General features: G+C 47.8%; 1 protein-coding gene across 13 annotated transcripts in view; it reads right to left on the bottom strand.

Moving 5' to 3' along the window:
- The window catches only part of CPEB1 (cytoplasmic polyadenylation element binding protein 1), a 96,440-nt gene that overhangs the window by 17,482 nt on the left and 62,647 nt on the right, over positions 1 to 16,311 (bottom strand). For 4 of the 13 annotated variants that reach the window (XM_032341999.1, XM_032341994.1, XM_032341996.1 and 1 more), the window contains exon 3: positions 7,425 to 7,616. In XM_032341999.1, the coding sequence (XP_032197890.1) occupies positions 7,425 to 7,616 (192 nt within the window). Of the gene's footprint in view, positions 1 to 7,424; positions 7,617 to 7,819; positions 7,945 to 7,979; positions 8,175 to 8,882; positions 9,108 to 12,859; positions 12,925 to 16,311 lie in introns of those variants that run through there. The other 9 variants (XM_032341995.1, XM_032341997.1, XM_032342005.1 and 6 more) reach the window with 8 other exon arrangements.

Below are 16,311 nucleotides of genomic sequence, written 5' to 3'. Positions count from 1 at the left end.
TAAACTAACAAAAGCACGGTGGCTATATAGGACATTTCCCAAAGAATCTGATCTCTGAAAACATGGGTGGGGTGTGCAGTGGGGAGTAGGGAGGAGAAAGGGAGGTGACAATAACCAGGAGCAAAGAATACACAAGTCTGGTATAGACTGTGGTAACAGTTTCGGGAAAAATGTTGACTAGAGCAAGCTGAATGTCGAGAAAAATATTCAGGACAGCTGGAAGTCTTTGTAAGCTCATGCTGGGAAAAAACAAAGGGAGCTAGGGCCTACTGCTTGAAGCAGACACCGGTGAAGAGACAAGGAGAGGTGCCACGAAGGACACTACCGGGTCACACGACAAAACCGGACCAACAACAGTTTAATGAAAGTGTTGTAGCAACTTTGCGTTGACTGGAATTGAGAACGTCTCTGTTACATAAGAACATCTCTGTTCTTAATGGGTCAGGAAGAACTTATATAGAGACAGAGAAAGAGAACACGCAAGTGATAAAGGTAAATGCCAACAACAGGAGAATCCGGATAAAAGAAATACAAGTATTCCTTGTGTAACTTTAAGACTTTAGTAAATCTGAAATTATTCCCTAAGTTTTTTTTTTAATGACATGAAGGAAAACTAGTCAATTCCCATTGGACTTTCTCTGCCTCTTGCAAGGTAACTGGATCTAGCCCAAAAAGGAGAATCAAGCACAAGAAATAGGGCCTAGATTCCCCAGCGGGGGCGGTGTCGGGGGGAGGGTGATAATTAAGTACCTTTCAAGCCTTAGCCTATAAGAAGATATAATCATCTTTTAAACAAGCTTTTTAAAACCTCAGAAACGTGCATGAATATTTGCAGGCACACATGTGGACAAAGTTCTGCCTTCTCAACCAAGCATGCCGACCCCTCCGACAGTAATTAGCTTACACCTGGCAGAGAGCAGGTGACCCGCATCTGCTGAAGAGTCCCGGAAGGCTGGAGACCTCGCCTCCCTTAGAGCTGGTATGCTCACCGAGGCTACACTCTTTCCAGCAAAGTTATTCGACTTAAGGACACAATATTGACATGGAGGCAACACAGAAGTAGGGAAAAAAATTTTAGTTCATCCCAGCCCATTATCAAAACAGAGGCTGACAGAAGTAGTTACTTGCCACAGCCAATTTGTGACCGTACTCCTTCCAGTGGTTTCAAATACTTTCTTTAGAGAGAACTAAACATGTATAGGTACGGGTAGAAGACAGTTACTCTACTCGAGGAAGGCAAGACAGCAGAGGCACCTCCCTGCCCTCTGTTGGGATCCTTGCAGCCATTCGTAGACACTTCCATATGCCAGTCTGGAAGAACAGGACAGAGTGCCCACTGAATGCAGTGCCAACCACACAAGAACAAGGGCAAGGGGCTTCAACTGATAGCTCTGGAAATGACAAGGCCATCCAGCAGACCTAAGATCAGAAGGCCCCGGGATTAATACAGCTGGGTCACATCAGCCCCTCCATGCAGTTTCTTGCAAATATTACAGTGGAAGGGGCCAAGGATATGGAGTTTGACTAGAAGATATAGGGAAGACAAAATCTTGTATGAAGAGGCATAGGATCTTCCAGATGTTCTGATATTTCCTTCAACCCACAGAAGGAGCCAGGTTTCTGGAAACTGTCACCTATGGTCAGATGCCCTGGAGTGACCTGTCCTATAGTCAGCTCACACAGGGCCTGGCCAGGTAGTTCTGTCAATAACTACAGATCAAAGGAAAAGCTTCTGGGGAAGATGGCACCTCATTTCAAGAGATGGAACCTGACTTACTCCCGGCCCAGGCCATGAAATCATAATTCCCTTGGTGTAAGGCTGCTGGGTGGCCAGCATTGATTTTTACCAGCTGAGAATCGGGAGGGAAGGAGCCAAATAGCTGGCAATTGACAGGTTCCCCTCTTTCTCCTAAAATAGGAAGTACATTTTTTGGAAAGACACACTCTTTAAGCTACATAACTTAAATCCCGTGGAAGTGACAGGTCACTCATGTTGCAGGCCAGTAACTTATCTCGAAATCTACTTCCCATCACAGGGCACAGAGCTTCACCAAGGCCAGATGTCGAGTATTAACCCAGATGGCTTGGGGGGTGGAAAGTGTGGGAGAGAATTCCATAGTCACCCTTCAACGAGAGCCAAGGCCCTGACCTCTGTGCTCTATTCCTCAACTCCACAACTCGGGGACTGGAGAAGTCGGAGCTTCTGGTGGCCAAGTGTATATAACTTGGGCCTTCCAAAAGTGACTAAGAAAAGCCGTGTTCACTTTCTGGAGCAGAGGCACTCATCCCCACTCCCATGCTGGCAAGAATCGGCATCAGCGACAGACAGCTCTCAGGGAAGTCACGGGAGAAGAGGACCTGGCAGAGGGTTCCAGCTCATTAAAGCTACCTCCGAGGGTACAGGAGACCAAATCAGCAGTAATATTTTTAGACCGATTGTTAACTTTCTCCACTTTCACCCTTCTATGCCAGTTCCTGTGGGTTTTACAGCTGAGTCACTGTTCGAATTTTCTGAAGCCTTCCCCAAGAGTACAAAGTCACCCCGAGTCTGGTGGTGGCAACAATAATGGCAGCAAGAGCTTGGCACGGGATACAGGGATCGTAAGACAGTGTCTGAGTTTGAGCTCAGCTTGGGGAGAGACCAGGCCCAAGACATCATAGTCAGATGCCTGCTATCTACTGGGAGTAGTCATGGGGAAAAAACCCAGACCAGGGGCCATTATTTCTAGCCTGAGATTTAGGGCCACATACCTAACCAATACCTCCTTTCCTATCTTAACCCTGCAGCAACATGCTCTCCTACACAACTTCTTTTTCATCCAGGAGGCACCACACGTTTACTGCTTCCCAGGCCCTCCCTCTTCTCTGCACTGAAAGCTCTCCCCTCAGTAGACTCCCTGACTCCATGACAGTGTTCACGTCCTAGTGAATGACAAAATCTTCTGTAAATATGTGTCTTCATGCTTTAGAAGCTAGGAAGTTCAGAGATACTGATCTTGAAGAACTCTATCCATCCAGCTGATCAAAACAAGTAGGAGGCAGAAGAATGGAAGAGACCTTGACAATCTACAGTTCAAAAGTACCCAGGATGGGACGCCTGGGTGGCTCAGTTGTTAAGCAGCTGCCTTCGGCTCAGGTCATGATCCCAGCGTGCTGGGATCGAGTCCACATCAGGCTCCTTGCTCGGCGGGGTGCCTGCTTCTCCCCCGGCCTCTGCCTGTCATTCTGTCTGCCTGTGCTTGCTCTCTCCCCCTCTCTCTCTCTGATAAAAAAAAAAAAAAAAAAAAAAGTACCCAGGATTAACAACAAGAACAGTGGCTTGGCATTCATTATTCATTCAAAACACCCCTTATAAAAGCCAGGAAGCCATGCACTGTGCTACATGCTGGGGACAGAAGTGACCAAAGTAGATAAGTGAATTAGATTTGTAGAACTTGGTCAGGCCCAGGAGGACCATGTTCTATGGATGAGAAGCCCAACTCTGTCAACTCAGAAAGGCTGAATGTCACCTCAGAAAGGCTGCTTGGAAGGACAGCAGCAGAAGCAAAATGCCAAGAGTGCCCCTCTCATCCCACGCTGACCCAGCCTGCACACCCGACAGGGAGCCTGCAAGTAACAGTACAGGGAACATACCATTCATAACCTGACCAGTTAGTGGTCAGGGTAGAAACCAGAGAAGGCTGACAGGTTAAGAATCCCTGAGGAACTAACTTCTAAAAGACAGGGGCCTTTAGAGATGCCTCTGGCATCCTCAGCCTGAACATCTGGTCTACCTGCCGGGCTTCGGTACAAGGCACACAAGGACTCCCTGGCTTCCAGCTCCCCCAACCCAAAGTAGATTCTCAGCCATGCCCCTTCCTGCTGAGTAAATACTATGCATGCAAGGGTCCCCAAGTGGGATCAGGAAGACCGACCCATCAGCTACTGCTGCTGATGGGCAGACACCCAGGTGGAGGGCAGTCAGAACTGTCCGCTGCACGCCCTGGCCTTGAGGGGCCTCGGCAAGGGAACACAGCCCTTCTGGCTGGACAACCCCAGGGCTGATACAGAGATACTCCAACGAAAGTGTTCTCATCCACATGTTCAAGTTCTGCTTACAGGAAGGCAGGTGTAACAGAAAGCACAAGAGTTTTAGAACCAAAGAGACATGGGTAGAATTACGGCAGCTGTGTGATTTCTGGCACTTCACAACCTCTGTGAACCTACCTCCTCATCTTTACAACGAAAGTAATGTCTGTACCCACTTCGCAGAACTTTGGAGGCATTAAAGTTACGTGATAGACTGTGTGTGGGAAGCAGTCGGTAACCAGTGGTTTTTAGGCATTCCAGCCCCCATCCTGAGCTCCTGGGGGCAGCTTTCAGAGCCCTGCTCCTCCATTACAGGACTTAAGACACTGCCAGGAAGACAAAGGAAGAGCCGAACACATGCCCTGGGGTCTAAGGGAAACACCCACTTCTAATATTAAAAGGGCTTCCTTCCCAGCAACAGGTGAGGCCTCAGGGTAGGCATTGTCTTGAGAGAGGGACCCCACAAAGTGCCATATCCAAACCAACGCTGACACAAATCTCAAAACCAGATTCCACCTCCAGTGGAACCAAGCAGGCCTCTGAGGCCAATGGAACCCAGGTAACAGAAGGACCCTAGTCCCCTGAGAAAGGTCTCCATGTACCAGCCTCATGCTGAGAACCCAATGAAGGGTTGTCCCTATGCAAAAAAAAGAAACCTAGCTATCTCTCTGTACACATCTGTATCACCTAGGGGAGAAAATGAGAGTGCCCGTCGTGCTTGATGAAAGCGATATGAAGCCACTACCATGCAGCATTTAGTACACCTTCTCACCGGTTTTCCCTGGACAGTCATGGGGGTTTTATTCACTGACGAATAACCTAGTATGTGGCTGACAGCCAGAACTCAATGATTGTTGAATAATTAGAGCCAAGATATTCAGTCAAGAGCCCTGCTAGCTCTACCCATGCACCCAAAACTGCTAAATACTTAACAGCGGCAGAGGATGGTCAAAGGTAAAGCCATGGGTGCCTGGGGCAACAGATCACCAAGCAGAGCCCGAGGACGCAGCCTGGACCTTGTGCACCACACGGACAGCCCAGTGCCATGCTGTCTGCAAGGGTGACTCCTGGACTGTCCAGAGCTGTTAAAATACCTTCTCCCCGCTGAAGAAAGTGAGCTAGTTGGTCTTCAGATGGGAAGGCAGTGTAGGCACTGGAATGTGGGCTGCGTGTTCCCGCATTGCTGGCAAGGGTGCCCGATCTGGCACTGCAGCTGGCTGGTGGGAGGGCTACAGCCTACTCCAGGAGGCAGCACCCTCATGTGAGCTCTCCGTGAAGGGCCCGAGCTCAGAGAAAGAAGAGGGATGGCTATCACCAAAGTTTCAAAATTCAAAGACATCATGGATATTAGGGATGAGTGTGTCTTTAACTCTCAGAAAGGAAGACAGAGCTACACCAACCCTGCCCATAGCCAGATCATACCACCATGGCAGCCCTCTAGTCCCTGTGAATGCTAGGGCCACAGACTGCAGTCCATTCTTGATCCACAGAATCATGCAGTGTTTGTCACTAACGCCTGAGATGAAAGGCAGAGAAATAAATCCATCCCCACTTTGGAGACAAACAGCTGTAAGACAAGACATTCAGGTAGTATGGAAGCCAGAGAAATTTTGGCTGGGTCCAAGCTATTTTTTTATAGCCCAATTTCACAGTAACTTTCAAGCCATGTTCTCCAAGACCCAAGTTGGGTCCTCCTGCACTTCTATGTGCTATAATACCTTTCCAGAGGACCCTTGTAGCTAAGACAGACCAGAGCCAAAGAAAGGCCACGCCCCAACCCGGTGTCAGTGAAAGATAGTGCCTTAGTCAAACGTGGATCACAAAGACAGGTGCCCACCTCCTCTGTGAGCTCCTCCGTCTTTTCCTGAGATACCGTGGGAGTGAGGACAAGGTCAGATTCATAGGCCATCCAGGTCAACCTCAGAGTACCACATAAAAGAAGTGACCATGGCCTCTTAGCCAAGATCCCCAGGCACAGGATACCATACTTGCTTGCGTGGGGGAACAGGGCACCTACCAACCTTTCTGGAAAAACCTGAGTCAGCTGAAGGCCAGTACTTCAAGAAATTCTATCTTAATCCAGACGTAGTTTCTTATGGCAAAGTTCTTCCCTATCCTCAATCAAATTAAAAAAAAAAATCCAATCCCCTAACCCCAGTCAAATGGGATTTTGCTGAAACAACTGACCATTAAAATGCCAACAAACACAACAGTCCCAGGCTCTGCAAAGCATTCTAAAAAAAGACCTGCGCCAAATAGGGTGGAGGCCAGAGAAATCAACAAGACAGCACCTTGCTGCCTTGACTGCCAGTTTCTGGAGCGGGGGAGGCAAGGAAAGGATGGCAGGCTCAGTGAATCCCACAGTCTCATCAACAGCAAATGGCCGCCCCACCCCCACTACCTTTCCATCTCCCCAAAGTATCTGCTGCCGACACTCTTTTTAATAAGACACAATTCACATAAAGCAAGATACGTGGATCTTAAGTTACCTATCATATTTCCTAAGTTCCCATTCTTCCTGAATACTCCAAGCCTTGGGTCTGGCCAACACCCCCACCCCCACCCCCGTGCACCACAAGAAGGAAATAAATGGGCACTGGGAAGGTCTCACCAGAAGCAGCTCAAGGGGTTGCCAAGAACCCCCTTCAATCTGTCCCCATCAAATCCTCCCAAGGCAACAAGGGGCCCTAAAGGGGAGTGGCTCTTCTCTGTCCATTTGGTTACCCTTCACACAAAGAAAAACAAAGCCTCCGCAGCTTAGAGTTACTCCACCCTACTGACCCTGCCTACCCCTAGCCAGGGTCAATGCTCTTACCCATATGTTAAGCCAATTTCAATATCCTAGTGCCATGCAGCCTCACCTGAGGTTAAAATTATTCCCCTGCCATGATTCTGGGACCACCCATCCTCATATACAGGCCCCTAGTTTTCAAAGCCACTGAGAAACAGAATCTGGACCTCCAGTGATCAGCCCCTGAGGTCCCCCTCCCCCACCTAAAAGTGTTTTGCTTCATCATCTCCAAGACAGGCCTGGGCACTAGGGGGTTAGCTGGATCTTTTCTGCATAAGACTGTCACCTTGGGGACCCTTCTCAGGGCCACCACAGGTGCAGACTAACAACTCCAGGGAATTTATCAGGGTAAGTGGAAAAGCCATGCCTGCCTTTACGAGCCACCATCTGTCCTGCCACACTCACAGCCAGCATTTTCATCTCTTGCAAAACAGCTCCATGTTGTATTGGGGGGGGGGGGAGAGTGATGCAAAGGGGAAGAGAACAACTGTTGCTGTGGACAGACGTCTTCACTCGCCACCCCATGCGTCCCCCTCCCCCAGCCAACTCATTTTCTGGCACTCACCCGAGTGTGTGCTGCTCTGGGCTGAGGAATCCGAATCCTGGGTGCTCCAGGGTCGGTCCCAGCCTGTGAGACTGAGGGACTGCAGGCCAAGGCACAAGTCATTTGCATCTGGGAGGCCCCGGGAAGAATCTTGCGCAGAGGTGGGGAAAAGCATCCTGCTTGCAAATGTTTCTTCAGAGTCCTGGAAGTCTGCTTTGGACAGGAGGACAGCAGAAACCCCAGAGTTAAGGGCTGTTTTCCCCAGTATTATCAACAATAAGTCTTATTAATAGTAGTTTTCCCAAGCCCGAGGAGCAGACATCCAGGCTGGCTGGACGCTGTGGCCACTGCCTCTGCACTTTTGGGGGCGTTAGAGCAAGAGCAGTTGCCATACGGCCCCCTCCCCACATACACACCCCTATCCCGTCTGCATTACAGACGGGGCCAGCATGTGATCAGGCTGCTGATGCTTCCCGCTGCCAGTGACATCAGCCGGCTGAGCCGTGCAATAGAGAGCGGCATCATCCCTCACAGAATGGGGGAGGAGCAGGAGGGGACGACAGGGAGGAGACTTGCCTCCCCGGGAAAAGATAGCACAACAGCTACTTGGAACAGTCCGGGTGCAGTGCTGGTAAGTCTGGGTTCCGAGGCAGCGCCCTCCGGTCTCCAGCAATGGTGGCCAAGCGGCCCTCAGGCAGGACTGAAGTCCTCTCCGCTGACAGCAAAGCCAAAGCAGCCGACTGCCTGCCTGTGTAGCTCTGCCCTCCTGCCCCTCCCTTCCCCTCCCTCTGCTCTCCACCCCCAAACCCAAAAACACTCTAGTCCTGGACTCTCTCCAGCTGCTTGCTCAAGCCCTGGTTTTGCAGCCCAATGCAAAGCTTCACAATCCTGCTAGCAAAAATCTATGTGCTCCAAGTGGCCCCTGAGCAGCACCCTGACACAGCAGTGTTTACCACTGGAACAGGATCACCTTCGGAAAAACGCAGCACTCTGGGACCCTGGGGACAGCCCCCTGGTGCTCCAGGCTTGTCTGGAGCAGTTTATCACAGAGAAAGAGGGTCAGCTGTGGCAGAGGGAAGGGAACCACCGGGCTGCTCAGGTGTCCCACAACCCACACGCCCAGGTAAGTACTGCCCTCACCAGGACGATCCCTGTCCCCAGCGTTCCCTCACTGCAGCAGGATGGGCCCGAGTCATAAGCAGATCTGTCAGGTCCAGCTCCCCCACCCTCCAGCAACCACAGGGACAGACTGGGGCGACACCGCTAAAACAGGAGAGACAGAAGGAGGAGAAACGGTCCCAACCATATTCTGCCTCATCAGACCTCCAGTGTTCAGGAGCTCCCCCACCCGGCTCTGCTGATACTCTCTCTCTGGCCTTCCAGGAGCACTCCGAGCTACGCTGGCCAGCTGGGAGGCTCACGGATGCCTCACTCAGGGGTGCTGCCCAGGACCCAGGCCCTGCTCCTGTGACCACTCACAGCTCCAGCAACAAAGTCCAGCTCTGCCCGGAGATGGTGGAACTTCCGCCATTTTCTCTTTGCCTCCGTGCTCTCTCCCCCATCAGTCCTTTTCCATCATGACCTGTAGTCACAAGGCTTCCCCCTCTGAGAAGGCAGAGCCAAGTCCCAGCCTCGGCAGGCAGGCTGCTCCCACCTAGACCAGGTGGGAAGCTCTCCACCTCGCTTGTTCCTGTGTTCCACAAGGAGTAACCAGATACAGGAAGCCGGCCCACCTGGGACCGCCTGTGACAGGGTCCCAGGTGGGCAGAGGCAAGGGGTGATGCGTTAGCCGCAGGAGAGGCCAGCCAAGCTCCCTGCACTGTACACACTCACATCCTGGGGCACTCAGGCATAGCCCAGGAGGGGAGAAATGACCGGTCCGTGGGAGGGACTCCTCCCCTCGGTGGTTTTTTCCTTTTCCTTTTCTTTTCTTTCAGAGATCTGCTGCTGTGTATCCATCCACGTTATTCCCGTCTGGCTGTAGGACACTGCTCGCTTGCGCTCTGTGTTTGCTAAAGCCCCGCTCACCGCTGCACCAGGCCGGTGTTGCCCTCACCCAGAAACACTCCCTCCTGCCGCTCGATGCTCATACTTTGCACAAGCTAAAAGTTACACTTGAAAACTAATCTTGTAATATTAATTACAAAATATAATGCTACCGTTAAAAACATCCACATTTAAATATCCAATCCCCCTTAACCCTGCTATCTGTATAGTCCCTTCCACCCCACAACGAGGTCAACTGTGCCCAGAAGCCCCTATCCCCACCCAAACCTCTCAAGTGAGGATTTTGTACTCCTGACTACCCTCCTGCCCCTGGCAAAGGGAACCTGATCGCCAACTATATTCTTGCTGCCCACAGTCTAGTGTGGCCCGCCAGCAGCACCAGCATCGTGGGGGCTTGTTACAAATACAGAATCTCAATGTACCCCACCCCCAGACCCACAGAAAGGATCTACATTTTAACAAGATTCCCAGTTGATATGAACCCACGTGAAAGTCTGAGCGATACGATCTATGCCACTTCCACAACCTTCCCACCCAACCTAAGTTGACAGACCCAGGCCCAAGCAGCAACGCAGTTTGAGGACATTGATGTGTAAGCACATCCGGGCACTCCAGGATCGAAATACAACCTGACCTTCACTCCCAGCGTGCCCACTGAAGGCATCACCTCCAGCCCTCATCCAGACATTCTCCATTCCATGGTTTCTTCAGAAAAGGTTTTCACCACCACTGCAGGATTCCTTCACTAGATCCTAAAATCAGTGGAGCCCATACCCATTAAATGCTTAACACTACAGGCTGGAAAAGTAAATAGCTTTACACGTCTGATGGATCCTGCTTTGGCTCACAAGGTCTGCCACTGTGCAATCTTGGCCAAGTTACTGAGCCATTCTGAGCCTCTTTTATCTGCAACTGCAGCTCCCTTTCAGGATCGCATGAAGTGTCTGTACACTGCCTGACACAAAGCGTTTTATCAGATGTTCTATTTTCAGCTAGGGTGACTGTATAATTTATCATCCAAACCAAGGCATATTTTGAGAGAGGAAAGGGGGCAGATTTTTAATAAATATACCAGAACAAACATCCAATTTTAAAGTCAGTTACAGAGGGGTGCCTGGGTGGCCTCAGTGGGTTAAAGCCTCTGCCTTTGGCTCAGGTCATGATCCCAGGGTCCTGGGATCGAGCCCCACATCAGGCTCTCTGCTCAGTGGGGAGCCTGCTTCCTCCTCTCTCTCTCTGCCTGCCTCTCTGCCTACTTGTGATCTCTGACTGTCAAATAAATAAATAAAATATATAAAAAATAATAATAAAAAAATAGAGTCAGTTACAGTAACAAGAAGTACAGCATCGGGTAAACAGTTAACAATACCGCAGGTGACGTATGGGGACAGATGGCACCGCTACTTACCGTGGCAAGCACTGAGTATCATGGAGAACTGTCCGATCACTAGGCTGTACACCAGAAACTAACAGCACGCTCTAAGGTTAGTGATACTTCAGTGAAAACAAACTCATACCCGGATAGCAGGCTTAAACAGAGACGGTGGGTGAACTGGCTCGCACGATCACTCCATCTGCAGCCAGTTGTGTTCAGAAACATTTTACTCAAAAGACTTCCTTTTTTTTTTTTTTTAAAGTAATCCTTATACCCAGCGTGGAGCTCAAACTCATGACCCCAAGATCAAGAGTCACACACTGTACTGACTGTTACCAGCCCGGGGCCCCTCCAGAAACCTTGTAGTCCTTTCCAATGGCTGCCTGATCCCATCTCTCCAACTTCCCATTCTGCTCCACCTCTTCCCTCTGTACTGAAAGAGAGCTGGAGGAGTACACTCCCAGCCACACTAACTCGAGGGAAGAGGTCTCAAAGGCTCATTTCACTGAGCAAAAGCTTTTCTTTGCTTCTCAAACTCATGGCAGATGCTGGACAGGAACCTGCCCCTTTTTACTGGATGCTGGTCTTCATGATCTCTTGCTGAGCACCAGGTGGGCACTCTGATGTACTAAAGGCTGGTAACCAGCGCAAGATGAAGTGAAAATTCTCACCTCTAAGGCAACCTTTTGAACAATCTCTCTCTTAAATGCTTTTTCCTACAAGTTTTCTTTATCCATACCTATACAAAGCTTCTGATTTAAGTTTCTTAATTTGGTTCAAAAATTTAAAGTCCTTTCTGGCAAGTTAGGGGAGTAAGACGAGAGCAGCGCCAGGTCCTCATTTGTGACACCATGAAGGCAGGAGCCATTGCCCAAGGGTTGATGGTGATTGCAAAAAGCTGGCTGAGGCCCATGGGAAGCCTGCGTTGGGTTCAGAGCAGATATCACAAGCTGATCCTAGGGACAAGGAGACCTAATTTTGAGGAGGCAGGAGGGAAGAAGGTAAGCAAGGTAAACAGGTTTGCATGAGTCGAGCCATGGGAGAACGGAGGCTGGAATGTCAAAATGCTGCTCCGCCGAGCAACGAGGAATGCCTGTGAACTCAAACAGGAAACAATGTGCGAAAGGGCCCAAGAGGAGCCAGACGTCAGAGCTGGGAAGGCCGGAGATGAGAGGGAGAAGAGGGAGAACCGCTGGGGAGAAAGAAGATACGTACACCAATGGCATAAACAGACCACAAAGCTGCATCTATACCGTGACCAGAACATGACAAATTCTGTGCACCGATGGAACTTTTGGTAAAGGAACACAGAAAAATACCAACAGCGAACATGTGAGGTTAGCGGGCTGCTAGTGCACATTCCTTTAGTAACTGCACAATCACAACAATGCAAAAGAAAGATCTGTCCCCTCTTTTCTTTTCCCTCTTTTGGCCTTAAAGCAGCACATACAGTTTGTTCAGCAACCACACTGGAGCACTTTTACAAAAATCTCAACTTCATCCCCAGATTCCAGTCCCTGGAACAGGAGAGGACGACACCGGATCGTTTGTCCCCATTAGATTCTTTCAAATGACTAACTTTATAGTCAGCTGAGTCTACTTAAGTCAATGATTTATGGTTCTTAAGGTTTTAACAAGCCCATAAAGTAGCATTTCTAAGAATGTATTTTTAAAAAGACTGAAAGACAATTTTCTCACCCAAACATCCAGAAAGCCAAAATGATCTTGAAAATCCATTTTGGCAACTTAAAGAGAAAGAACAAACGTGCAAGGAGTCAGACATCTCAAGATCATTTCAACTCCTCTGTTTGCTCTACGACCCTTAACCCTCGTAAGCCAGGGAGACTGTGGGCTTCTCCAGAGCAGGACTCCTCAAACTTTAAGGGGCACATGAAGGACAAGGGCATCTTTCTGGAACACAGATTCATATGCAGTGGGTCTGGGCCAAACCCAGAACTTGCAGTCCTAACACACTCCCAAATGATGTCAACACTCCCGGTATGCTGGCTACACTGAGGAACACAAGTTTAAAAGGGTTTTTCTGCCTCCAGATTGTCTCTTCCAGGTAACTCACCGCATTCTTACTCAACACCACTTTTTTCACTGTGTTCGCTCCACTAAACAAGTACCTTCAATGGCTCCCTGTGGCCTCTCAGATCAAAGCCAACCTTCAGGCCTAGGCTTAATTATTAACTTTCTCTTACACTATTCACCGAACTTTAAAGGTTAAGCTTGAGTTAATCAGAACTCCCCGGAAGTTCACACTCGAGAGAATAATTTAATGCCAACCTGCGTGCTCATAGGTGAAACAAGTTTAGACAAGAGAGCATCCAGGACAGCTAAGACATTGAGGGAACGCTTACAGAGGACTGTAGTTATACGTCCTATCACATTACAGATTAAGGTATTAAGGTAGGAAAGATGAACAACGGACTTTTTGATGCCCAACATAAAAATGGGATCCTTGGCTTATTTTAGTCCTGAGTAATCTTCAATTAAAGTCCACAAATTATTTCCATGAAAATAAAAAGTGGTTTCTACAATATTCTTAAAATGAGTATTAACAATGTTTAGATTCTAAAGTGTCATGTACCATGTTCATATACGGAAAGATTAAATATTGTTAGAAAGCAAATTCTCACCCAATTGATCCACGTGGTCAATGAGAGCCCAACAATATACCTGGCCCTTTGAGCAGTTCCAGGGGGACAGACCCTTCAACACATCGGTGCTGGAGCCACCACATAACCACATGGGAAAGAAATGAACTTTGACCCCCCACCTCACATCATATATGAACATTAATTCAATGTGGATCAAAGAGACCTAAAAAAGTTAAAACTAAAACTTCTCTAAGGAAACACAGACTCTCTGTGACTTGGGATGGGGGAATGGACAGAACCAAAGGTTTCTTACAGAGGACAAAGAAAGCAATGATGATTAGAAAAAACTTCAGGGGTGCCTGGGTGGCTCAGTCATTAAGCATCTGCCTTCAGCTCAGGTCATGATCTTAGGGTCCTAGGATGGAGCCCTGGGGACTCGGGCTCCCTGCTTGGTGGAGAGCTTCTCCCTCCCCCCATGCTCTTCTCCCTCTAGAGTTTGCTTCTTCCTCTGCCCCTCCCCCCACTCGCACTAAAAAAATCTTTAAAAAGTACTGAAGAAAAAACGTTTGATAAACTGAACTTATCAAAGTTAAAAACTTCTGTTCATCAAGACATCATTGAGAAAATAATCGGGCAAGCTACGAAATGGGAGGAAATATCCACAGATAAGATCTGGTAAGTGGCGTGTATGTAAAGTGTATAAAACCTTAACTCAAAAATGAAAGAAAAAAATATTTTTCAAAATATTGAAAAAGGGCAAAATATTGAAAAGGTATTTCACAAAGATATGCAACTGGTCAGCAAGCACTTGAAAAAGTACTCAACATCATTAGTCAAAGAAATGCAAACCGGACCACAGGAACTACTCCACACCTACCAGTCTGAAATGAGAAAGAACGGCTCCACATTCCGCCAGCATTCAGGGTGGCCGATCAAAACTTCCATGCATTATTACACGTGGTGCAATCGCTTTTGAAAAAGGTCTCGAATTTCTTACACAACTAAACAGAAGACGATTCTATGACCCAGCAATTCCACTCCTAGTTCTCCCAACCAAGAGGAATGAAAGTATGGGTTTACAAGCAGGTCTGTACTTGAACAGCCAGCAGTAGCCTTATTCCCAACCACCAAAACCTGGAGACAGACCAAGTGACCATTAACACAGGAATAAAATGTGGCACATGTAGTAGGACCCAGGGGTCAAAAGGAACAAGCTGATAGATGAAACACGGAGGAATCTTAATCACCAAAAGCAGCTTTCCATAAATGGAATTCTATCTAGGTACTCTTGTCTGAAGTTCTAGAACAGGCAAAACTCACACATGGTGAAAAGAAATCTGGTGGTTGCTTCTGCGGGAGACCAAGTGGAGAGCAGAGGGAGCTAACGGGAACCTTTGTGAGGGGACGTAATACGGGCATTGTGATGGGAATGGGGCCGGCTGTGAGCGTCTGTAGGGATGCATCTAGTGATCCATATGGGATCTGTGCATTTCACCCCGTAGACATTTTACCTCAAAAAACTGTAAACGAGGGGCGCCTGGGTGGCTCAGCGGGTTAAAGCCTCTGCCTTCGGCCTGGGTCATGATCCCAGGACCCTGGGATCGAGCCTCGCATCAGGCTCTCTGCTCAATGCAGAGCCTGCTTCTCTCTCTCTCTCTCTCTCTCTGCCTGCCTCTCTGCCCACTTGTGTTCTCTGTCAAATAAATAAATAAAATCTTAAAAAAAAAAAAAACTGTAAATGAATATTGAACATTACTTAATGACGTGCATACTGACGATTTAGGGGTGAATTATATCCACATCTGCAACTTACTTTGAAGCACCTTATGAAAGTACGACAAACTGATAAATGGTTAAAGGGATAGCTAAGTGGGTACATGTTAAAGCAAACTGACAAAATGTTGACTGTAGACTCCAGACGGCGTGCAGGATGGGGTTCACTTCATAGCTCATTCAGCTTTTCTGTATGTCAGAAAACTTCATAATAAAATGTCGGGGGAAAATTAAGTCAGACTTTTTCTGACAAAAGGCAAGTCTGATTGAACTAATTGGTTTGACAATAAGAACTGACTTCGTTAGATTTTATGGTTGACATTTTCCGTAAGCACAGCAAGTTAGAATCTATAGACCCAAGGTTTTGACAGTACATACTTAAAGCAAGTGGTAAGATAAAAAGAATTTTAAGATACTTTCTTGGCAAAGATGTATTTTTAAAATTTTTAAAAAGATTTTATTTATTTATTTGACAGACAGAAAGGGGGGGGCACAGGCAGGGGGACTGGGAGAGGGAGAAGCAGGTTCCCCGCCAAGCAGGGAGCCCGATGAGGAGTTCAAACCCAGGACACTGGGATCATGACCTGAGCCAAGGCAGATGCTTAAATGACTGAGCTACTCAGGCACCCCTTAAGCTAACAGTAATTTTCCCAATGTTTTTGGTAAACAAGGTCTTTAAGTTAAACAACAATAGACACAGGAGTTATCTAAAACCCGTATAAAGTACTCTTGGTACACTTTAAAAAAACTGAGAAATTCAGTAACTGATAACTTAGGTAACAAATCTTTTCACAAATTAGATGGTTTCCAGTTCCTTCTCTGTCACAAATACGAAGGAGTGAATGGAACTGTCAGCAAGTACAAGACTAAAAATAATGACAGATGTCTGATTTTTTGCATAGAACTCGAGGAGTTCAAACAACTCAGAGACGCTGCTCTAATAACTCCTTCATTTCCCATCTATTTATTTATGTGAATAAGTTTACTCAGAGCACAGATCTATAAAAACAAAAAATAGGAATATATTTGGTGTTGAAAACCCTGAGTCATTCCAGCAATAAGTGAATCATCCAAAATTACAAGGGTTTTGAAAATGTCTCATCTATCTCATTAAGAAGCACTTCCAACAATTACTAAAGAAAATCTTATG

This window comes from Mustela erminea, chromosome 5 (assembly GCF_009829155.1).
Source record: "Mustela erminea isolate mMusErm1 chromosome 5, mMusErm1.Pri, whole genome shotgun sequence".
Classification (NCBI taxonomy): Eukaryota; Metazoa; Chordata; class Mammalia; order Carnivora; family Mustelidae; genus Mustela; species Mustela erminea.
The sequence above is the reverse complement of the archived record's forward strand: the minus strand, read 5'-3'. Positions and strand labels throughout refer to the sequence as shown.